At 42.8% G+C, this 25,385-nt stretch overlaps 1 protein-coding gene across 2 annotated transcripts in view; it reads left to right on the plus strand.

The window, feature by feature from the left end:
- TRIM33 (tripartite motif containing 33) overlaps nucleotides 1–25,385 on the plus strand; it is a 74,159-nt gene that overhangs the window by 10,638 nt on the left and 38,136 nt on the right. For both annotated transcript variants that reach the window (XM_008171670.4, XM_065591399.1), the window contains exons 2-4: nucleotides 16,330–16,448; nucleotides 16,640–16,787; nucleotides 19,396–19,528. In XM_008171670.4, the coding sequence (XP_008169892.3) occupies nucleotides 16,330–16,448; nucleotides 16,640–16,787; nucleotides 19,396–19,528 (400 nt within the window). The remainder of the gene's footprint in view (nucleotides 1–16,329; nucleotides 16,449–16,639; nucleotides 16,788–19,395; nucleotides 19,529–25,385) is intronic.

Below are 25,385 nucleotides of genomic sequence, written 5' to 3' on the forward strand. Positions count from 1 at the left end.
ACAGCAGAACTAAAATTCATTTGCAAATTTAACACCATTAATCTGGGCTTGAATAGGGACTGGGAGTGGCTGGCTCATTACAGAAGCAGCTTTTCCTCTCCTGGAATTGACACCTCCTCATCTATTATTCGGCGTGGACTACTTCCACCCTGATTCAATTGGCCCTGTCAACACTGGTTCTCTACTTGCAAAGTAACTCCCTGCTCTCCATGTGTCGGTATATAATGTCTGCATCTGTAACTTTCACTCTATGCATCTGAAGACGTGAGGTTTTTACCCACGAAAGCTTATGCCCAAGTAAATCTGTTAGTCTTTAAGGTGCCATCAGACTCCTTGTTGTTTTTGTAGATACAGACTAACACGGCTACCCCCGATACTTGTTGCACATGAGTTTTTTTAGCTATTGCAGTACCGTCTGCTTTATGCATGTTCATGTCTAAAGTGACTATAACTGAAGTCTGCTATTGCATGCTACTTCATCCTGTTTCAGGAATGGGGAAATTTGAAACAAAGAGGATCTGACACCATTTCTGTGTGATTGCAGCTAATTAGCTGTTACCCATTGTATTTAGTATTAACATCAAACTTAATGTTGAATTCTGTAATTTAAAAAGAACAGGAGTACTTGTGGCACCTTAGAGACTAACAAATTTATTAGAGCATAAGCTTTCGTGGACTACAGCCCACTTCTTCGGATGCATATAGCTATATGTGGGCTGTAGTCCACGAAAGCTTATGCTCTAATAAATTTGTTAGTCTCTAAGGTGCCACAAGTACTCCTGTTCTTCTTTTTGCGGATACAGACTAACACGGCTGCTACTCTGAAATCTGTAATTTAAGCCCTTCCATCCGGGAGCTGTAAACATGATGAGACACCTGCTAGCCAAAGTGAGATACAAGAGACTAGTATTGGCAACACGCTAGTGAAGTTCATGGGAAGTGCTGCCTCCGCTGCTGTTAGTGTGAGGTGTGTGGGGTTTTTAAAGAAGGACGTTTCAGTGTGTAGGGCATTAGCTTAGGACTTGGAACCTAGGCTGGGTTTAAGTTACTGCTCCACAAGATTTCCTGTGTGACCTTGGCAAGTCAATCACTCTGTGCCCCAGTTGCCCATCTTTAAAATGGGGATGATAGCCCTGCCCGGCCTCTTGGGTGTTGAGGATAAATACATAAAAGGTGGTGAGGCAATCAGATACTGCAGTAAAAAGCTACCATACAAATACCTAATACATTTATAGCAGGGTGCTGTCTTTGGACCCTTTTTTTAGGTGCTCCATCTTTTACATCAAATTCTGGCTCATAGAGTCTGAAATCTGAAGTTCCAAACCCCCTCCTTCCTTACCCACATTCTTGCCTTTTCAGCAGCTAGAACTTTATCTGCTCTCTCATCTTCAGAGCCTCTTGGCTGCTGTCAGAGGGAAGGGAGGAGGTCTCTGCTGTACCTCTTCCTTAGCAGACATTGGAGCTGCTTTCCCAAGTAGTAGCAGCAGCCGCCGGGTGAAACTGACATCGTCTATGACATTTTCACTGGTGTTTGAGATAGAAGCCCTAAGGTTGATCAGAATAAACTTCATTGAAGCAGGCTGTGCACATGCCACATACACGGGGTACTGTCATTATACCATATTTAGTATTTGGTTAGGTCAGGTTAGCAACATTTTACATGAGGCAAAGAGTCTTGCCCCGTGCCTCAAGGAAGTTTGTGTCAGCGCAAGGAGTAAAGGGATTCCTAATTCTTGGTACAGTACTCAAGTCATCCGATTGTTTCTCCTCTCCAATGTTTTTCATTGGCACTGGTGTAATAGGAGCAGCTGAAATTATTTCTGTAGTGACTCTTTATATTGGACAAAATCTGTTGGATAGAGAAGTTTTGTGAAATGCTTTCTTCCTTTAGTATTTTAAGTACTCTTTGGCAGAAGTCTTCTGTTACAAAGATGCACTGATATGCAGTCTGTTTGCTGTTGGATCAGATATCACTCTGTCTTGCTGAATCACTATAAAAATAATGAAATACAAAGTATTGTGCTGCTGTTTTAAGTGGCAGCAGCCTTAAAGGGGAACTGTCACAAAGTGTACTTTCCAGTTGAATTTCCAGTGTTTCTGTGATACTTTCTTTATGCTGTTAAACATTTAGTGGAGCTAAAAATTGAAGTCTCATCTAAAAGTAATTACATTTTGAACAGGTAATATTCTTCTGACCCAGGGATCTTGGGGTGCCAACTGGCAGAGGTTACAGGAGGGGGGTAGTGACCTCTGGGTGACATGCCTCAGACATGTACCTTTCAGGCAGGAGGTAACAGGAACTTATCTCCCTGTCTGGTCATATGTGAATTGCGTATTGTCTGCCTCACAATGGAGGCCTATTTGCATACTGAGCCTGGTGCTAGCCAAGAGGTTGCAAAATCTACAAGAGAAAAACTATAGGAAGAAACAAAGCGGGGTGGGGGGAGGTCTGTCTCCCTCTGTGTCCCCTTTATACATGAAAACAAAGGCTGGGACTTTTTTATTTTGTGAGGCAAGGGAACACGCTGGGTCTTCACCTAGAACAGGGGTCGGCAACCTTCTGCACGCGGCCCATCAGGGTAATCTGCTGGCAGAAGAGACATTTTGTTTACGTTGACCGTCAGCAGGTACGGCCCCCTGTTGCTCCCAGTGGCTCTGGTTCGCCATTCCCGGCCAATGGAAGCTGCGGGACGGGGCAGGCCGGCGGACGGTCAACGTAAACAAAATGTCTCACGGCCTGCCAAAGGATTATCCTTATGGGCCACGTATTGAAGGTTGCCAACCCCTGTCCTAGAAGGAGACAAGCTTTTCTGCGTCTGTCTCATGAGAAGAGGCTCACAGCCAAGCCTGGCTGTAAAGTTCTTCAAGGCAGGGCCGGCTCTAGGCACCAGCAAAGCAAGCAGGTGCTTGGGGCGGCATATTTGCAGGGGCGCAAGAATCCAGCAGGGGAGCTGAGAACCAACAGGGAGCCCTGGGAGCTGTAGTTCCTTGGTTAGCTCCCTGCCTATAGAGCCAGCCCTGGAGCAGGGAAAGAACTACATTTCCCAGCATTCCCTTGGCCGTTAGTAGCAGGAAAGGGAGGGGGAAGGAGTGTGGAACTGAAACCTCATGCTGCAGCTTGCTGTGAATGGTAGGAACAGAGCCAGCTCTAGGTTTTTTGCCGCCCCCCACCTCAGCCCTGGGCTCCCCCCTCACCCCCGTGTTGCCCCAGCCCTGGACTCTCCCCCGCCCACACCCCCTGCCACCCCAGCTCTGGCCCCCATCCGCACCTCCTGCTGCCCTAGCCCTGGGCTCTTCCTCTCCCCCTCCCCCCCGCGCACCCCCTGCTGCCCCAGCCCTGGGCTCTTCCTCCCCCCTTCCCCCCTGCGCACCCTCTGCCGCCCCAGCCCTGGCCCCCACCCCCTGCCGCCCCAGCCCTGGGCTCTTCCACCCCTCCCCCTCCGCACCTGCACCCCCTGCCGCCCCAGCTCTGGCCCCCACCCCCTGCTGCCCCAGCCCTGGGCTCTCCCCCCCCCCCCCCCCACACCTGCACCTCCTGCTGCCTCAGCCCTGGGCTCTCCCCCAAAGAAAGAATTGGGTGGACTAAATGGACAGTGCCCCTCTCTATCTGAAGCCTAGCAAGGGAGGTACGTGGATCCCACTAGAATTTAAAATGAAAAGTAAGGGAGGGGAGGCTCTACTAGACTGGGCAGCTTTAGAGACAGTACCAGACACGTAGGAGGATTTCCACTTCTGAGCCATGGAAGCAGAAATTGACTTTTATTTTCCAGATTTGAAGACCCTCAATATTCAGGCGTGCTCAAGCTCAATTTGGGCAGCTGTTACTTCATGTCTCCCAAATCAAATATACTGATCCACTGTAACTTGCTGTAGAAAAAGTAGAATAAATTGAGCAAGAAATGCTTCCCAGTGGTTATTAGGACTGGAATTGCTATTTTCAACAGCCATTGCTTTTTTAGTTTTATTTGTTTAAAAGGAAGACCGTGATATTGCATTGGCAAATTCCCCATAGAAACAAAGAATGGAACAAAAGAATAATAAAGGCACCTCAACTTTTCCTCATAATATGCATCCAGATATCCTCCAGTCACACAAAATGAAAATTGTTCCACTTCACTGCAGTTCTGTAACCATATGGGAACCAATCCTGTCTGTGTTCTGTGCACATCCAGAATTCCTGCTGAATGACCCGCCCTGGGAGCGAGTTACCAGTGACCCAGGGCTGCGGCGGAAGGAGTGTGCAGTTGGGGTGGGGGAGGAGAGAGCCCAGGACTGGGGTGGGGGGCAGCCAAAAACTTTTTTGCTTGGGGCAGCAAAAAACCTAGAGCCGGCCCTGCTTCAAGGACTTTGGGTATGCATTACTTTATCAGACATAAGTGTCTAGTTAATTCAGTCTAGGTTCTACAATGAATGTTACGATTTTTATTTTATATGTTACCACCCATTTGTTTCCAATACTTCTACTTACTTTCAATACTTGTGCTTATCGCTAACCTATCAAGAAGCAGCAGAGCAGGGCCTGTGAAGCCTCGAGGGGAGTGCTTGTGTTACCCATGGCCACTAGGGTTAGGGAGCTGACCGCGGGCAGGCACAAACAAGGCTTCTTTACGCTAATGGCAGGTGGTAGCAAGGTGCCTCACAACCCTGGGTATACCCCAGGAAGTCTCACAGTGGCATAGTTGGCAGGAACTACACCCTTGCTGGTTAGCCAAAGGTCACGCTCCACACACTTGTGTACCAGATAGCACAGATACAAAAAGATTTAAAAGTGAGAAGGTTAGAAACAGGTAAAGAAAAAGATTTCCGTTTATTTTGGGTAAGGGGAATGGAGAGGACAGAATGGGTAAGCCAAAGACGTAGGCTAAGCATACCAGATCACAATTGGGAAAAACTGTGTGCAGACTGTGACTTGGAAACTACAGGGAAAACCGGAGAGGGGATGAAATCTCTACTCATGGAATATGATAAACATCAGGGACAACTGATTAATCCATTGAAAGTGCCTGTGGTCGAGGGAGGCATTGGCTTAGGAAACCAGCCTGGCACAAGTCCCAGTGGGGGCAGTCCTGCAGTTAGAACTGGACAAGATAGAGATCCAAACGCTGGAAATAGAAGAGAGAGCTAGAAAGTGGGGAAACAAAGCAGAGTGTCCAGGACAGGGAGATGCTAGCAGAGAAGCGAAGGTGACCGCCACAGACCAGGCTTCCTCAAGCTAAGGGCATGTGGTAGCAAAGCACCTCACAATCCTGGGTACCTCCGGGAAGTCTGAGTTCAGAGTCAGTTTATATGGTCTCATCTAAGTGTTTGTATCAATTCCAAACTGTACTGTCAGTTGTTTCTTAGTGGGCGCTTCACTAGTTTTGGATTGGGTTAGTGCTGTGTTCTGAATCTTTTCATAAGTTTATTTTTGTGATATGAATGGCAGTGCTTTTCACATGGAAAATTCATTACAGTTCCCCAAGTTTAGGTGAATACTGTTGTCAAGTGTGTTTAGACTGTAGTTCCCGCTGAACACATTATGGCAATTTAAGTAAACATATACATCTAAATTGTTAAGGATGAAACTCTTTAATAGGAAATAAGAAAGAGACACCGCTACCTCGATATAACGTGACCTGATATAACACGAATTTGGCTATAACGCGGTAAAGCAGTGCTCTGGCGGGGCGGGGCTGCACACTCCGGTGGATCAAAGCAACTTCAATATAACGCGGTTTCACCTATAACGCGGTAAGATTTTTTTGGCTCCCGAGGACTGTGTTGTATCGAGGTAGAGGCGTAGTTGTGGGTTAGTCCTCTCTAATATAATTGAGTGGTTTAAAATGTAACAATAGTACTATGTCAACACTTAATGCATCCTCAGCCAGAATTGTCAAGGAGGAAGCCTTGGTTACCTAGCACAAGTATTAATCTACTCCATGTGAAACATAGCCTTTGTTAAAAATGGTAATTATATTGAACAGGATGGACTCTGGTGCAGATGTTTGAAAATTATTTGGTGCTCCCTACGTTTGCTATTCCCTTAGCATGTTGAGTAGGCATTCTGGGAAGCAGCACCTTCTGTTATTGAATCAGTACTGCTAATATGAAATGGATTGTTTGCAGCAAAATTGGCAGCTCTTTTGCAGCCATCAAAGCTTGTGAAGTTCTGAAGCTTAAGTAGATGGTTTTTAGCTGAGAACAGTGAATTTTAAATTTAATCAACTTAAACAGATTTTTCAGCTTTCTAATTGTTTAATTTTTGTGTTTATGGGATTTTTTTCCATCTTGGATATTATGACATCTTGCTTATAAGCAAATACGTAATGGCCGTTTATTCACATTTCTTCTTTGTTTTATTTTTAGTGACATTTTCCAAAAGTTTAATCCAAGATTAAATGTCCAAATAAAAGCAATTTAGCCAGGCTTATATGCTCAGTGTTTGGACTCTCATAATTTACTTTCTACACCCTACTTTTATCAATATAACAAATAAGTGTATTTTGTAGCCAGATATCTTTTTGTTCTAATCTAGTTTTATGAATATTCTTCTGTTTGCATGGTAAAATGAATATTTTCCTTAGCAACACACTTAAATAATCCTCCTCTGTGAACAAGCTAAGGTTTGAATTTTTACCTTTCTTTATAGCATAGTGCAATGGTTTTACTTTGGGTTGAATTGTACATTTTGTCTGGTTTAAATTATAAGTAAAATTAGGTTTTTAAATAGAGAAAACTAGGTACCTTTAAGTTTGACTAATGTTGAGCTCATAATATTATCAGTACTTCACATTCTGTTGTCAGCTGGATAATCAGTTGCATCAAAAATGAGTCTAGGAGCAAGCTTTAAATAAAATAACCAAAGCTGCAAGGGAACATGGGAAACTTAACAATACTGAAATCATCTAGGGAAAAGAGGAAATGGCACAGTTCACATGATCTGTTCTCTCAGGAAACAGATTTATGGTGTTTATGGTTGACCAAAGAAATTTAAAGGGGGAGTTCCCCTGAACAAGAAATTCGTCAAGGCACGTGGTCTTGGAATGGGGGGAAAGCATCAATTTATAACTAAAAATGGTCAGACTTAACCTGCTAATCTTCTTATACCACATTTATGGTCAAAAGGCTCTACTACGATCAGAAAATTCAGCAATTATTTTCAAACAACTTCTCAAATAATCTTGTGCCCATTGGGCTAAAAGTCCTCTTTGTTCAAGGTCTCCTAAATGTTCACTGGCTGAGTGGGCAACCTCTTTCTAGGAAAAGAATCCTTGAGTGTGCAAATTTCTAGTAAAGAGATGAGAAATCTTGTAATGAATCTTTTTGCTCCAAACTTTTTAAGAGGCTTTTAGCAAATATTCAGAGATTTTCATGAAACAGAACTCAGCTGAAAATCCCATTTTCTGTGTTATCTTTCCAGTTATTGTTTCCATGAAACAAGACTCTAGAAATCCTACTCATACTGATTATTCTCAAACAGCTAAGATGATCCTGGCCCATAGACTTATTCTTGGGCTAGCCTGCCTGAATTGCAACTTCTCTAGAAATCTTATTCACATTGGCTTGGTCTGTGAAATCCTATTTGTTTGCCTTGATTTACAGATTATGAAAAACCAGGACAGATGGGGGTGGACACACACACCTAGTTATTGGGTAAAATGTATTCAAATAGAGCAAGGTGCGCTGGTTTGGATTACTCCGTTTGTGGACTGGAACTCTTTTTCCTCCTTTTCATACAAGTGTTTTACAAATGCTTTAAGTAAGAGCTTGACTCTCTCCTTCTTTTCCCCCTCCACCCCAAGTCAGAACATTGTGCTTGGTTGATAATGGGCAGGAGACTTACCCTAATGAATGCTGTCTTGAAAAGATTCAGCTAACTTTATCCCACAGCACGAAAGGTCTTTGTAGAATTCAGCTTTTTTTCTGGCTGTTTTTCAGATCTTCTAAAGCATTAAAGAAATAGAGAACTTTTTATGAAGTCATGGTGAAGAAGACAGAATCTGAGTAATGAGTTCGATGCAGTTTATTTAAAAGGACAAAATTAATTTGAAAGCTAGTAAATTTATAATTAAAAGTACTTTTGGGTATTATACTGCCACCTCTATGGTTTACATAATTTTTTAATAAAAAATATAATTATCTCCTGTATTGTGTGAAAGACCCATGCAAGCAGCTATCAGGGGAATCTGACTATTCTGAGAAAACATTGATGCTAACTAATAGGCAAAATACTCATGTCAAATCACAAAATAAAATGAAAAATATGTTTAAAGACATTTTAGATGTTACTTGACAGTGGTAGGTAAAATTTCAGATGGGTACGATTTTTATGTCAATGTCTCTTTAATACCCTCCAATATAGGTTAGTGTGGGATTTTAGAACCTATTGTAAGGGTTAATGATCTTTTTTTCACTTCTATGAAAATAGGAATAGTGACTTTCCTTACTATTGTTTTGAATATTTTTGAGTCCTTCTGTAGTAAAGCCAAGGTTTTAATTTAATATACTCTGTTATCTGAGTTATAAACAATTAAAAGGGCTACAAAAAAAAGCTTCCTGCATTGACATTCTCTTAATAAAATCTTTTTGACCCCACAAAATGAATGTGTAACATGAGCTCTAAGCAAGACTTGACTTTCCAGCCTTTTTGCAGTTATCTAACAATGTAACGCTCCTGGTATATAGTAGAACTTCTTTTGCTTGTATCTTTTCCTTCATCTCAACAAGGCTTTCCTTCATCTGGATGTTCTATCTTCTATTTCAGTCAAGAAGGTGAGGAAATAACTTCTATCTCTTAAAAATATCATTCAGATAGCTGAAGAACCGTTAAGATGTCCTTGCTTCTCACGCTGCAGTTTCAAGATTGTAATTCATTGTCTGATTAATGGAGGCTCAAATTCCCTTTCTTGGGTCTGGCAGCTGACTAGAAGGATAGTGACAATTCTTAGAAGGTGACAAGAATTCCCTTCATCCATCCTCCAGTGCATTCTTTTTTTGAGTAGTTTTAATAAGTCAGATCATTGTCAGTATGCAAAATCTACAGAGCAGTTACACAGGACTGAATTCCTTCATTAAACACTATGTACTCTAGTTCTTCTCACTCACAGGTGCCTCCTTCACCACACAGTTTTAGGGGCATATTTTCCCACCTTTCCTCCTTCATGATTGCCCTCTGCCCATATTAGTGTGTTAGGTGAATTACTCCTCCTATTGGGGTCACCTGACCCTTGTTAGGAACTTGTCACAAGGGATCTGGGAGTTTCTCTTCTCCCTCTGTTGCAGGCTTTGGAAACACTCTCTCTCCTGGTGCCATGACAGGGAGGAGTGGCTCATGATGCGAGAAGATGGCAAGTGAAACCTATCTCGATTTGAGTGTGGTTGACAGTGCCAGGCAGGCTTTCCCTACCTGCTGGATTGGTGACTCAAACCAGATTTTCAGGTAAGAAGTTATTCCTGCTCCTTGATTAGATCAGACTTAGCTAGGGTTACAGGAGAGAAACAAGAACCACTATTATCTGTGGTACTAATTTACATAGCAGCTGTGTGTTTTTGTGTATGATACAATGAACTCTTAAGGTATATCTACACTTTAGTGTAAGCCCAGGTTTAGAGGGACTCAACCCAGCTGACCCTGGGTTAGAGAACCCAGGGCTTTAGGGTCTACAATGATTGATAACTCTGCGTTCACGAATTTTCGAACCTGTGTTCGAACCTGGGGTTCTGGCATCCACACTGCAGTATGCAGACCCAAATCAAACCAGTCAGATCCCAGACTATCTAGTAGCCTCCCACAGTGTGGCTGCTCTAGCTATTTGACCGTGGTGCACTGCAGGAAAACGTCATTGACCACCCTGCACGTTACAGGAAGTTTGAACAGCCCCACTAACACATTGTGCCAAGCACTCAGTTCGGTCTGTGATGGTTATAGCATCATCAGCTAGTTTCAGTCTGCTATGTCTGTGTTCTGCTCCATCATAAGCTCTGTTAGGTGCCTTGGGTGGATCGGAAAACACCACCACCATGTCCACCAGCACCTCAAGGAAACGGCCTGTTTCCTGAAAGCTCTGCCTGTTTCCTGACAGGAGAGAAAGTTGCCTCCTGTTGGAAGACTGGAAAGGAAAACCTCCTTGTGTTCTTCTGGCTTCGTGATTAAAACATTGAGCCATAGATAGCTTAAGTACTAAAATACACTTGTTTTTCTGTTAATTTAGTTACATGTTGTGGAAGTTTTGATGGTAGTGACCAGTTCCTCCTGTTTTTTCTTTTCTATAAAATAACACCATTTCCACATTTTTCTCATACAGAAAGCTTATCAACGTTTGGGAGAATGGAACTTGGAGTCTTAATAGTTAGATCTCACATAAATTTACTGATAGATATGTATTCTGACTGGAAGAATATGGGACACAGGCTGATGCGTTTTACATAATATTGCACAGGATATATGAAAACCACTATTGAAAATAATGAAATCTGAAACACGAAAATGACATTTAATGTGCAGGCTGAGAAGATAAAAACTTTTTTTAGAAGGACTCTGTAATCCGCTGAGTACATAATTGCACTCTTACTCTGGCTCTAATGAACATAATCAGGAGTATAAATCTAGTGGTTCAAGGAAAGTTCTGATATATCCTCCATACCCATTACTTTGGTGTGGGCACTTCATGTGCAGTCACATCTTTGCTTGCTCGACAAGGTCCTTCTTGTGATCTGAAATTGTAACTTGTTGTTTCTACCTTCTTTCATAGGTGGTACGTTTTTTGTCTCTTCTTTTTAAAACATTGGCTTTCTGCAGGTCACCCTAAAAATAGTGTGAAAATAGATTTTTTTCACATGGGATCTCAAGAAGTATTTGGCTCTTTATGTAAAAACCCTTGAAGGACAACTGTTTTTCTTGAGTCTTGTGATATCATCCTAACCAAGATTACATATTTTTAGATGGCTGAATCCTCTCGAAACATTTGATGCTTGTTTATTCCCCCCTCATTTAATTTTTACAGCGAGAACCAAAGGCTGTGTTTCAAGAAGTGTATTAAAGCTGTGGGACCTGACTACAGAGAGAGCAGAGATTTTAGACCTCTGGTTTTATTAGTTTTCCTTCCACTGTCTTGTGATTAGCCTAGGAGAACTGTAGTAAAACCGAGGAGGGATATGTGATCTGTTTCAGTTTGTCAAGGGGATGGTGTTCCACTGAGAATACTTGTAGTGGTAATTGTTTAGTGAAACTATTTTTTCCCTCTGTATATCTAGAATCTTGGTTTAAGTACTTTTTTGGAATTATCTCACATGGTTGTCCATCATTAACTGAATCTTAGCTTTTAGTATGAAGAAAATATCAAGGCTCTCCTTACCTTGGAGACTTCATTATATAAGCAAGTGAACACTTGTACATCTAGACAATATGAAACCATTGGTTATTTCTGCAAATCTAACCCTTGCAACAGTCCCGAGTTTGGGTTGGTGCGAGATCTTGTCATCCTAGATTATTTCCCCCGAATAAGTTCAGTTGCATGTGTACATAATACCAACTATACATATAAACGAAGGGGTCTAAATTAGCTGCTATCACTCAAGATTCATTGGAGTCATTGTGGATAGGTCTCTGAAAACGTCCACTCAATGTGCAGTGGCAGTCAAAAAAGCGAACAGAATGTTAAGAATCATTAAGAAAGGGATAGATAATAGGACAGAAAATATCACATTGCCTCTATATAAATCCATGGTATTCCTACATCTTGAATACTGTGTGCAGATGTGGTTGCCTCATCTCAAAAAAAGATATATTGGAATTGGAAAAGGGCAACAAAGGTTCAGAAAAGGGCAACAAAAATTATTAGGGATATGGAATGGCTTCCGTATGAGGAGAGATTAAGAAGACTGGAACTTTTCAGCTTGGAAAAGAGACGACTAGGGAGTGGGATATGATAGAGGTCTATAAAATCATGACTGGTGTGGAGAAAGTAAATAAGGAAGTGTTTATTTACTCCTCATAATGCAAGAACTAGGAGTCACCAAATGAAATTAATAGGCAGCAGATTTAAAACAAACAAAAGGAAGTATTTTTCTCACAATGCACAGTCAGCCTGTGGAATTCTTTGCCAGATGATATTGTGAAGGCCAAGGGTTCAAAAAAGAACTGGATAGGTCCATCAGTGACTATTAGTCAGGATGGTCAGGGATGGTGTCCCTAGCCTCTGTTTGCCAGAAGCTGGGAATGCGTGACAGGGCATAGATCACTTGATGACCTGTTCTGTTTATTCCCTCTGGGGGACTTGGCATTGACCACTGTCAGAAGACAGGATACTGGGCTAGATGGACCTTTGGTCTGATCCAGTATGGCCATTCTTATGTATGTCAAGAATTCTGAGGCAGTGACCATTAATTCTAGACTAATCTGAAAGCTACTTCCTCAAAAGGTAGATATAATAAAGTAAATTCATAGATTTCAAGACCAGAAAGGGGGGGGGAGAGCGCGCGCGGAGGGGCATTGTGATATTCTCCTTTGACCTTCTGTAGGGCATGGACCATCAGACTTCCCCAAAATAATTCTTAGAGCATAACTTTTAGAAAAACATCCAATCTTGATTTAAAAATCATGAGTGATAAAGAATCCACCACGACCCTTGGTAAATTGTTCCAATGGTTAATGTGGTTAGAAGTTTGGCTGCATGTGTGTGTGCTCCCTGTATGCTGCCCCAGTTCTGCGCAGACAGCTGGCACAGCAAACTTAAAGCGAACTGCCCAATGACAACAAGATCCGTTAAGGTACAAAGGCGCCAGGCCAGGTTTATTGTCGACAAAGCACGGTAATAGCACCTGGCAGACTCTACGAGGATGCTAAGACGTATGCACGTGGCAATGGACGCAGCTCAGTGCATGGCAGGACTTTCCATTCCCCCCTCAGCTGGACAAAGATACTCCCTCTGAGATGCATCTTTATACTCTGATACAAACAAGTTAGTACTGCCCCCTGATGTGGCTAGTTTTTACCCATCACCTTGTACATGGTGGTTTGATCAAAACATCTCTATTACGTACTGTCATCCTGACCTGATCTTTTAGGAGGGGTCAGTGTGTTCCTGTTATCCTTGTGGAATGTTTTTGTACCATCCTTGATATCTGGATGTGTTTGTGTGAGTACTATGTGCTTAGCATTTCTTGCGAATGTGTATTTCTGCAATATTCGCCCTGTTTTTGCCAGATTTTGTGAGAAGGTCCTGCCTCATACCAGGTCTCTGATACAAGGGCTTATTTCTCAGGCTCTCTTCCTACTACATTCCCCTGCTTTTTGTCTTTTTATGGGGAGAATGTTTACCCATTTTCTTTATTTATTAACCAGTTTATTAAATATTGCTGTGTTAGTATTTAGTATTGATACCCCGACACTGAACAAGATTGTTTTGAATAACATGTGCCTTACTTAGGATGCAGTGTTACTGCTACTACCAGGGAATTTGTTTATCCAGTTTGTAATTACTATGTAACTTAATTTTTTTTACCAATTTGGGGTTTGTTTTTTTTTACCTTTATGTTGTTTGCTGCCATTTGCTTGTTGATATTTATTTGTGTGTTGGTTAAACAGTTTAGCAATGTTATGCACATTGTAAATGGTGTACAACAATACAACCAGAATTGCTAGAAATAGGTCATGCTAGAGAACATCCCTTCTTGAAGTTGGGTGGAGTGTTGTAATGCCCTACCAAAGTTCCTGAAAACAGGAAATTACTAATGTGACATCAGATTATCTAGCTACATTCCCATTTAGTTTAAATACTGTATCTTCCAAAACCTTGCTTCCAAGTGCTTGGGCTTCTAGGTTCCGTTCTTGATGTCTTTCTGCTGTGGCAGTGACTTAACTGATCTCCACTGAAATAGTAACATCATCTTTTCCTGAAGTTCCCAGCTCTGTTGTTAAATATCAGTTTGCTCACTTAAATATACTGGATATTTCATCTGAAAATTCTTCCATCTAAAACATGAAATAAAAATATTTAATTTAACTCTGAGGCGTGACCATCCAAACTGTCAGTGCTTTATTCCAGTACGAACTTTAAGCTTATGTAGGGGACACATTTAGTCTGCTCTGAGATTTCTTTTCTTTTTCTGGTAGTTTCATTGCAGTCCATACTAATTCATAGTATAGACCAGGCCTGCACAACTCGTAAAGCGGCGAGGGCCATATTACTCCAAAGAAAACAGCTGAGGGCCGAAACCCCCCCCCAAGCGCTGCCAAACCCCCCTCCCCAGCGCCACCCAGCCCCCCTGAAACACAACCCCCCCCCCCCCCCCGGCGCCACACACCACACGGAAACAACCCCCCCAGCGCTGCCGAAACACTACCCCCCCCAGCGCCACCTGCCCCGCGGAAACAAACCCTCCTTCCCCAGCGCCACCCCACCGAAACAGCAGTATTGAACCTCGGTAATATGTTATAGCAGGCCCCTAAGGTAGTATAATTAAGGTAAAAGAAAAATGTCTTTTTGCTAGAAGTAGAATAAGATCTTCCCCCCACTTTGTAATCAATTGCCCTGTTGAATGAATGAGGTGTGAATGAGGAAGGCGTGGAAGGCAGGCACCTCCAGACAGCTGCAACTCTTGGAGAGGGCAGGGCCGGCTCTAGTATTTTTGCCACCCCAAGCAAAAACATTTTTGGCCGCCCCCCCTTTTATTCATGCCCCTCTGCCCCCGGCTCCGCCCCAACTCCACCCCTTCTGAACCCCTTCTCCAAATCCCCAGCCCCGCCTCCTCCCCCGGCGTACCGCATTTCCCCCCCACCATTGCTTCCTGCAGGCCCCCCGCGACCTCCCGCCCTAGCTCACCTCCGCTCCGCCTGCTCCCACGGGTGTGCTGCCGCTCCGCTTCTCCCTCCTCCCTCTCAGGCGAGGGAGGGCGGAGAAGCGGAGCAGCGGCGCGTTCAGGGGAGCAAGCGGAGCAGAGGTGAGTTGGGGGGGGCGCAGGAAGTAACGGGGGGTAGAGGAACCACTCCCCACTTCAGCTCACCTCCGCTCCACCACCACCGCTGCCTCCCCCGAGCGCCCACCACTCGGCTTGTCCTCCCTCCCAGCCTTGCTGCATGAAACTGCTGTTTCGCGTGTGGCAAGCCTGGGAGGGAAGGGGGAGAAGTGGAGTGGCGGCGGCGCGCTCAGGGGAGCAAGCGGAGGCGAGCTGGGGCGGCAGGGGCACTTTTTCCCCATGCCTCGGAGTTGGCGCCTATGATGGCCGGCGCCAGAATGCTGCCCCTAGAAATATGCCGCCCCAAGCACCTGCTTGTTTTGCTGGTGCCTGAAGCTGGCCCTGGGAGAGGGGATGCGAGCCAGACCAGATCAGTAGAACAGGTCAGCCACTGATTCACCGCTTGCCTCCTCAGCCCCCCTCCCCTGGCTCACCTACTCACTCCCCGCCTGCTTGCCTACTCAGCCCCCCCCCCTTCACCCACCGTTTGCCTACTCACCCCCCTGCGAGCCGCACAGTGAGCCCACCTACTCAACCCCTGCGAGCCGCACAGTGAGCCCATGCGGGCCGCATGCGGCCCCTGGGCCGCATGTTGTGCAGGCCTGGTATAGAACGTAGCAAGACTAATACAGCTAGGTTAATGGCTGGCTTTTGTGCTGTTAAGGAAAATGTTGGTTTTGGGTTTAAAAATCAAAAGATTTTTAGAATATCCCCATGGTACTCTGGTAAATCTTAGTGGAAGCATGTGATTGAGGTTCTGTTGCCTGCAATATTGCAGCTAGGAACGGTCTGCTGGAGTACATTATAGGCATTTAAAATCCTTAATGTAGTGTGGAATAATTGTATCCATATGATAAGAATTCAAATTGGAGAGTATGGGGACGAAGTCACTTGGTTTTAAGGCTCCTTTGACATTTAAATTTGTGTACTGGATCTGAGGTGTAGGGAAGGGATGCAATGAGTAAAATAGTTAACCTTACTTAGAAAGAAAAACCCATGTAGCCAAGACCAAGTCATTTAACTAAATGACGTACTATACTTGGATCTTGTTGGGGAAGTCTCTGAATGATTGCATCACAATTCAAACCAGCTGGGCTTGGCCCCCCGAAGGGAGGAAAGTCTCTTTAGTGGTGTTTGGTCCTTCATTCTAAAGGTTTGGCCGAAACTTCACCATGTTTGGCCCAGTGTGGGTTTGTTAGGGTGTTGATATTAATCCTAGAGTCTGGTTTTCACTTAGCCAATCACATTAAGCACTCAGAAGACGGTTTTCTTTGTTCATTCTGGTCACTTGTCTTTTAAACCCACTTGATTCTGGCACATTGTTATAAATTTGACTTTCATCGTTTTGTTCCTTGAAACCAAGGGAATGTAAAACATTTCTTTTCTGTGTTGCAGTTGGTGTGATCAGGTGTCCAATATGCCGCCAGGAGTGCAGACAGATAGACCTGGTGGATAACTACTTTGTGAAGGACACTTCGGAAGCACCAAGTAGCTCTGATGAGAAATCGGAACAGGTATGTTTTTCTACTTTTCTTACTGCAAGTTAGGTACTGTTTGGTGTATGTGCATCTTGTAGGTATATGTGATTGAGCATCGAAAGAAATGAACACTTTTACTGGACTTCACTTACATGCATATTAAAACCCCACAGGAAAATTGAATCTTTATAAGTAACTATGTTGACTTGTTTTGTTCCTGCTTTTAGGTGTGCACTAGTTGTGAAGATAATGCTAGTGCTGTGGGCTTTTGCGTGGAATGTGGGGAATGGCTGTGCAAGACATGCATAGAAGCACATCAGCGAGTAAAATTTACTAAAGATCATATGATCAGAAAGAAAGAGGATGTCTCCTCAGGTAAGTTTGCTGATCTTTTGCCCAATCCTACCTGTAGTCTAGGAATAAAAACTACTTGGAGGTTTCTGGTGTGGGTGAGCGTGTGTGCCCATACAAACCAAGAGAGGAAGGATGAGTTGTACGTACTTACCTTTAGTCTGCGACTTCCCTGGAAGGTTTTAGAGAAAGATACAGGCAAGCCAACATGCAGTCAGTGAGCCTTGAAAGTGGAAGAAACTTGTACATGTTAAATAAATTTAAAATGGCTTGTTCTGGTAATACTTAATACTGTTAAAAGGGTCTGTGAAGGAAATGCATGAGTATAGAACAGAAAAACAGGGTGAGGCTTCTATTTTTGTTTGGGTTTGGGTTTTTTTTAAAAGTGTGAGTGGTGCACCACCTTAATCAACAGAACTGATGTGTATTCTGAATCATACCGGATTACCTTAGTGACAAATGTATTTATTAACACTGAAGAGCTAGGACAGATATGGGAGCGTGAACTGGATTCTGTTTTGGCTAAATTCCAGTTGTAGAACCTTTCTGGTTCTATCATTGCTAGTAACAGAGCCAAACTACATTTCAAGATCCTAGGATGTATTTTCAGGGTTGGTAGTTTAAAAAGGGAGTGGGAGGAGTGTAAAACAGGTGTCAACTCATCTGGTGGAGAGGACTGGAATACACCTTTAATTGTGGTCTGTGGACCAGGGCTATGAAGTTTGTCATACTGTACCACCCTTTATATGCAACAGGGCTCCCACAGGAGGTTTACATAAAGATTGAGCATAGAATATGTCCCTTGTACAGGATGCCAAGTTACTATTGCATCAGTATCACTAAGTGGGGATGCAATTGGCAGCACACTTTCAGGACCATCACTGTTTCTGCTTAGTATCTTTCACCAATTACATGTGCAATTTCACGCCAAATTTGTGCACTCAGTTAGTACAGTAGTACCAGCAAACTGTCTAATTGCATATCTAAAGTATTGAGAAATGTGGTCCTTAATTTGTCATCATTAGGCTTTGCAGTTCACAACCTACTGAAATAAATGGGGACTCCTCTTAGAGCCGTTTTCGGGGTATGTAAAACTACTGCATTTTCATTTGGAAGGTTTTCTTTGCAAACGAGGGACAAAAGATTTTTAAATTGAAGCTTAGATTCTGCAAAATCTAAGTCTGTCATGTAGGCTGGTCAAATTAAGACAGTCAGTTCTGTTCACAATAGTGATATCAAATAAGTCGAGAGTATGTAACTAGTAACCTCATGATGGCAGTTTTGGTCCCCTTTTAGTGTAGTTGCACATTAAGTGCTTTCCAGGAACTCCTGGTCTATGCCAAAACTGTATTATTAATGACTTATAATGCTTAATATTCATGAAAATTGGTTTGGTTAGTCCAAAAACTCGTTCTAGCAGCAAAATTAAACTTTAAGAGGCTTTTTGATTTCTGTCTTAAATTTGACATCATTTACTAATTCATAAGATCTTACACAGGTAAATTTTCAAACTTCTAAATCTGACTAGGTGGCAGTGTGTCCAGGTAAAGCCACAACAGCATGGCTACCTAAAAAATGACATTCTTAATGTAATACCTACAAATAGCATAACTTTGTCAGGATGGCAATACAGCCAGATTTACCCTTCAACACTTTGCTGCGAATGTAGAGCGTTAGAAAATATCACTTCCATATTTAGGACTGTTTTAATACAGTCATCGTTCCCTAGAAACCGAACCACATAGTGATTCTTAGTGATGTTATCAGCTGTGGTGAATTATGTACTCTTCATGTACTTGGAAGAAATTATCTATTATATGTTTGTGATGGTTTGTTAGATCATGTGAAATATATCTTGAATACTTTAACATTTCTTTAGTGGAAGACCCAACTTTGTATTCATGTGTGCTGTCTTTCCTTACAATAACTTGCATCACGTAACAAGCTTCAGACAGTACTTGAGGATACAAGGAAACATCCACTTACTACTTCTCTTTAATCCTGATCTGCTTCATCTTCCAAAGATTGCTTTTCCTCCACAAGTGTCTTCAAAGGGTCACTGGGCAATTTGGAATCTCAGAAATAATTTTTTTGCCTTTTATCCTTTGTTTGTTTGTGTGTAAATTTCTATTATCCAGCCCAACTGCAGTTCAGATGACTGAATGTTGGCCAAAATGAAATTCCCTAGTAGTAGTGCTGGTGGTTACTTTAACATTAGTTTTCCCATTAAATGTGATTTACTGCTATTTTGTCAGGGTTTTAAAGAGGTAATTTAGAAGATCCCTGGGTTCTTGACAATACAAAAGTTTGAGGGGTATTTGAACCTTCAGATAATGAGGGTGAAATGACATGTGGCTTTATAGTCAAACAAAATAGCTTGATTTGGGGTTTTTTAAGGCAGGGAAGGGAAAGCAATCCTCACCCTTTCTTTGCTTAAAAGTAACACACCTGGCACTACTGACGCTAAATATTTTAATAAGTACATATTTACAGTAATATGCACTGACTTACCTGAGAATAGGTTTATAATTATCCTTGCCTGACTTCTTAAGTCTTACCCAGCATGGCAGTTAGAGATTTTGCTCTTCAAACTTTATTTTAAAATGCAAAAATGGTTTGTTTTTAAAAACAGAGGCCGTGGGAGCATCCGGTCAACGTCCTGTTTTCTGTCCTGTCCACAAACAAGAACAGTTAAAACTTTTCTGTGAAACATGTGACAGACTGACATGCAGAGACTGTCAGTTATTGGAACACAAAGAACACAGGTACAGTCATTAACATGTTTTACCTCCTTGGTGCATTTTCTCAGAGCAGGAGGAAGTGAAATTAATATCAAGCATTTGTGTAATTAAATATTGCTGTATTTACTGTTCATTAGACTGAAATGCTCTCTTGGTGAGGGGAACTCACTAGGCCTCCTTTAAGGTCCTGAGTTCTACAGGTGAGTTAAGTCATAAGTATAAATTAATATTTTAGTCTCATCCTCATCTGTGGTGGATACTTATAACAGTCTCACAATGCTACATGGCTGGCTGCCTGCTTATGTCTGGTGTAGCAAAGGGCCCTGCGACTTGTAAGGGTGGTGCATTGGTAGAGCTATGTGGGACATCTAGGACTGGATTCAGAGAATTGCTGGTCAGGGCTTGAGGTGAATTGACAGTAGAGGTTAAGGTATAAACTTGCCTGGCACTCAAGTGGAGCTGCCACTTTAAGGTGTACACAAATGAAATATAATAAAACACAAAACTGGCACAAACCTGGATTTAAAAAAGTGGTGCTTTGAATGAATGGAGGCTATAGTAGTGAATGATGGGTGAGGTAGTAATTTTCTGGAAAGGTCATGTTTTAGTGTGATGCATACTGTATAACTTTTTTAGGCTAAATCACAAAGCTTATATATAAGGTTTGCATCATGGATGAATGTACTTGCCTAATACAGTGGGCTGAAGTCTGATCCACTTGTCTTGGTGTGTTGCTTGTCTGAAACTTACCTAATTCCAATTAAAAATGGTGAGGCTGGTAACATGTAAGTTTTCCTCTCATTTTGTATTAGTCTTAAGAAATTATCTGATCCACTGGAGAGAAGGAGCTGTTGAAGAGCATAAAGTCTTTGAAGTCTTATGGTTGTGCAGTGATTTGAATGATGCTGTTTGGGAATTTTGGTAAGTAGTTATGCAGTGGTGTAGTAAGGATTCTAATGTGCAAATATATATTTCAAGTAATCAACTATAGAAATAAAACTCTGCACGTTGGGAGCTTTAGCAGACCATTGCAGAACTGCTTACTGCAATCTGTCTCCAGACAGCACTTCTCTGTAAAGCTGCTCTTTCAGTTTATTTGGACAATGGTTTGAAACAGCTGATCTAGCCGTTTTTAGTACCTTTCCAGCATAGTCAATGACTTCATAGAACATTAAAGCAGCTTAATAGAGAAAACTTAACTTCTTTAACTTCTAACAGTTACTGACAGTTTCATAATGTAAGCAATTTTGGCCCAGGTTTTTTTCATGCTATTTGATTGTAAATAGCCTCAGAATACAATTACCAAGAATATTGACGTCTAGGATTTGTTGACGAGCTTTTGCTTGGTAGCCTGTTTTACATTTCCACCTGTTGTGCACTTAACACTAACTGATTAACAATCCATAAATAGACACATCTTGTTCTACAGTGTATTCTCTTCCATAAGACTTCACTAATAACCTGCTTTCAGGTGCCACTAAATAGAAACTTTTATTTAAAATATCTCTTTCTGGGTGCAGCTGTAAATTACAGATGGCCAAGATGTCTGCCTCTACATAAACAAAATCCCAGTTTTATTTTGAAGGAGCTCTGTGAAATGTGTAAGCAAAATCTTGTCAGGTGAACACACACACTGTTTTTAATCTCCTGCTTATTCCTCACCTGAAATCCTAATCCTTTGAAACACAAGAGGCTGCTGAATCACTATCTGAATAGCCCCAGGGCACGCTGCTCAGACTCCAGCCAGCTTTGAGGGAAGGAGCTTTTGGGGATGCTGTAGAAAGCCGAGATTATCTTGTGGCAATAGACTGACATGAACTAGTTGGTTTAGGTTCCTTCCAACCCAAATATTAGAAATTAGAGTAAAATCCAGTCGTTCTAGATAATTTAACAGCAGTGTTGTGCCAAAAGTTTAGCAGTAAATAAACTCAGTAAAATTTCTTATTTGCCAAAGGTGATTCTCTTAATCTTTTTATCAGAGACACTGCATGAGAACAGACAGAAAATTCCATGCAGATTATGAGTGATTTTTTTTGGTATCTGTGGGCCTTTAATATATATTTCAGGATTTGTAAGGTTCTTTTCCTTGTATATGGAAAGTAACATTGTTATGCTAGTTTTGAGGGAGGAGGCTCTTTTAATTCAAACCTGTCCATTGTTAGTTCAAAGTGGATAGTATTTTGCCAATACAAAAACTAAATATACTGGTCTAAGTAGCACACTTCTTACTGTGGTTTACTGCACAAACGTGGAGTTGAGGGAAGTAATGCGGCTTGTGCATACTTTAAACACTATATGCAGACATTTCTCTGAATTGGTTAGACAGATCAGTTGCCCTTCTAGATTTCAAATGAGGCTCATTTACCCCTTCAATGGTAGTCTTTGAGCAGAGTATAAATTACTTTTGTTCCATCACTAGAACTCCCTGACCTCTTGAAGAGTGCTGTAATTGCCTCTAGTGAGGGAGGGGAGAAGCATATTGTGGGGTTCTCTTGGTTAAGTTTCCGAACACTGTTGCTAAGCTGCACTTCAGAAGCTTGGGATTTATATACAACTAAGCCACAATAGAAGTAGCGAGTGACCCTCTGGCCTGTTTTATACTATGAAGTTAGGTTGAGGCAAGTAGCCTTGCATTGACCTATTTGTGCTTGTATTGATGCTCAAATTTGTCTCTGGCTGACATAAATTCCCTGTTAAAATGATGCAATAAAACCACCTCCCTGAATGGCATAGAGCTATGGCCTGTGAGTGTAGACACTGCGTGGCCTGTGTTGGCCCTAACAGACTCCAGCAGCTGTTCCACAGTGCTCCGTTCCCTACAACAATGACTGCAGTGGTCACAAGGTGAAACTCCACTGCCCAGGGATCACAGAGGCTGGAAGGCATGCCCTTTAAGCTCCCCTGGGTGGTGCTGAAATACCTTTTCCTGATTGCCCCCCTTGATGAGCATACCTAGCGGTTTGCCATTGTGTGCAGCTGACCATGCCAGCTCTATGCACAGACAGACAGGTACTAAAAGCTGTCCTGCCTGGAGTAGCTAGGAAGTAATGGCTCTCTTGGTCCTGTGGGACGAAGATGCTGTGCAAGAACAGCTGTGGACCAACCATAGAAACGTGGACATCTACAAACAGACTGCACTGGGGATGCAGGCAAAGAGGTACGACAGGGATCTACAGCAATGCCATGTGAAAGTGAAGGGAGCGCAACAATAGATCTGATGCTGTGCCTCAGACCTGCCACTTCTACAACCAACTACTTGGCAGAGACCTCACCAGCACCCCGCCAGTCACTGTGGATACCTTGGAGGAGCCTGACACAGAGACCCCTGCCGTGAACAGCGAGGAGTAGAAGAAAAAGACAGTATGGGACTCCAGCCATGTCATGAACCCTGGACTAGTTTGAGACTGTATCACAGTCTAGCCAGTCAAGTGCAGATTAGCCTGATGAAAAGGAAGGGGACTTGGAAAAGTGTGTGCATGCCTTTTTCCTTAAAATGTTCATTATAGATGGCTTTTGGCCCACCCCCAAGTTAACAAGACAAAGGTATCAACTTTTCATTGTTTTGCTTGTATGAGAAGAGGTAGATTTGGCATGTGATTATCATTCTCTAAATTTGGTTAGCTGGGATATGTAGAAGACTATGTTTAGGTACATAGTGATGTCCTTTGTATCCTCCTAAGAGATCTCTGTGGAACTTTCATCGAAATGGTCTGCAATCCTCTCCTGAAGGTTTCTAGTGATGACTCCCTTGTTTCTTCCTCCATGGCAGTATGCTTTCCCACGCTACCTGTGATGAGTTTGATTGGCACCATTGGCACCAACAGGCTAGCAGCACGTGAGCCCAGGCGGCTTCAGGACACCAGTAGCAACTGTGTTCTCTGTGTCTTTGTGACCCTCAGCTGTGAGATACTCGCTAAAATCACCACCAGCTGTGGAAAATAGTGCCAATATTCAGTGCTGTTGCCCTGTACTTGTACCCATAGAATAGGGATTGAAATTTTATAGCTTCATGCAACAGGAAATCCTTCCACCCCCTCACCTCCTTGTCTCTAGTGGGCCATACTCACAATGGCCGGGGCTGGAAAGCAAAGCATTGTCGGGACACTCCAAAGCCAAAGTGTCAATAAACGTCTTATTAAAAATGTTTATGAGAACGAGGGATGGGAGTTTGGAAACTTCTCTCCCTTTCCCTTGTGACTGTAAATCCAATGACACATCTGTCTGTTTTTATCAGTAGTTGCTGCTGTTGCGGCCTTGAGGGGTGCCCCTCCACACCCGCAGAACACCTCACCTCAGTGAGGTGGAGAAAAAAGACTAGGAGTGATGCACTCTGGGAGAACCTGCAGGCCAGTACTGCATTGGGCCATGAACAAAGGACTTGGAGCAATATGACCAAGAGCATGAAGCAAGACCGAGAGGACAGGGGAAAAAGGCCTAGGAAATGCACCAGGACATAATGGGTATGTTTACACCACAAGTAAACACCTCTGGCTGGACTCTGTCAGCTGACTCAGGCTATGGGGCTGGTTAATTGCTGTGTAGACATTCAGGCTCGGGCATGGGCCAGCCACAGGTGTTTGTTTGCAGTGTAGACATACCCAGCGGGTCTTCTCAGGCAGCAAACCCAAATGCTGCAGATCCTGCTTGACCTACATGTCCAAAAATACCTAGTTGTCCACCCTTTGCAGTCCGTGGAGAACTCCATTGTCACTGCTTCCTACATAACACGTGGCATCACAGGGCCCATCATTACCCTTATCACTCCACGCCGGGGGACAGCACGGAAAACCACAGCTCCACATACACTGACCTATGAGGACCCCGGTTGGTGTGCATATAGCCACAATGGGTTACATTTGTTTACTCAAATGGACATAAATGTTTACTGCTTTTATAATTTTAAATTTTCACCCTGTTGTTAAAAACTTGTATAACACTGCTTCTTGTTTTGGGGTGTTTTTGCATATTGATTTTCTGTATTGCTTTTTCTACTGAATAAAAGTTCTATTTTTGAAGAATCAAATTATCTTTATTCCAAACAAATATTGCAGAATGCATATCAATTGTCAAAACACACCAAGCATCATATAATCCATAGCTTCAGGAAAACATGCAGTCATATTTATCAATGTACAATAAGTACTACACAGTTCTTAGCAGCACCCAAAGTATTTACCACTTTGCCTCATAGCTATTACACAGGACACAACAAGCAGCTATAACCATTGGGATATTTTTCTCACCAAGACCCAATCTAGTGAGCAAATCAGCCAGTGTCCCTTCAGTCTACCATTCTGCACCTGCTGAGCCAGTAGTTTAATCTTTCCTTGGTGCTGTCTGAGTGGCTGGTGTATAACTTCATAAGCTAAGGGAGCAAGGGGTAGCCTGGGTTCGATTTCAGTATTGCCAATGATAGTCTGTTGGCTGGGAAAGAACGTCCCTGCTTACAGCTTTCTGAACAGTCCTGTGTTCTTATGGATGCAAGCATTCCCTGACCAGCCCACAGTGAAATCATTGAAGCATCCATGATGATCCATGGACTATGGAACAGTAGTCCTTTCTGTTGATGTACCCTGTGGCACTGTGGGCTGGTGCCAAAATAGAGATATTCCAGCTATCACCCCAGTGCAGTTCGGGAACCCCCTTGCTGCAAATCCATCCACTGTGTCTTGCACATTGCCAAGAGTCACAGTCCTGCATAACAGGAGACCATTAATGGCCCTACACAGTTGTATGAAAATGTCCCCCACTGTGGGTTTTCAACTCCAGAATGACTTCCTACTGACCAGTAGCAATCCAGCGCTGCAAGTTTCCAACATGCAATTTACCACTCACTTCTCCACTGTCAGTGCAGTTATTCTGGTGTCCCAGGGCTGGGGCA

This window comes from Chrysemys picta, chromosome 4 (genome assembly GCF_011386835.1).
Source record: "Chrysemys picta bellii isolate R12L10 chromosome 4, ASM1138683v2, whole genome shotgun sequence".
NCBI classification, from domain to species: domain Eukaryota; kingdom Metazoa; phylum Chordata; order Testudines; family Emydidae; genus Chrysemys; species Chrysemys picta.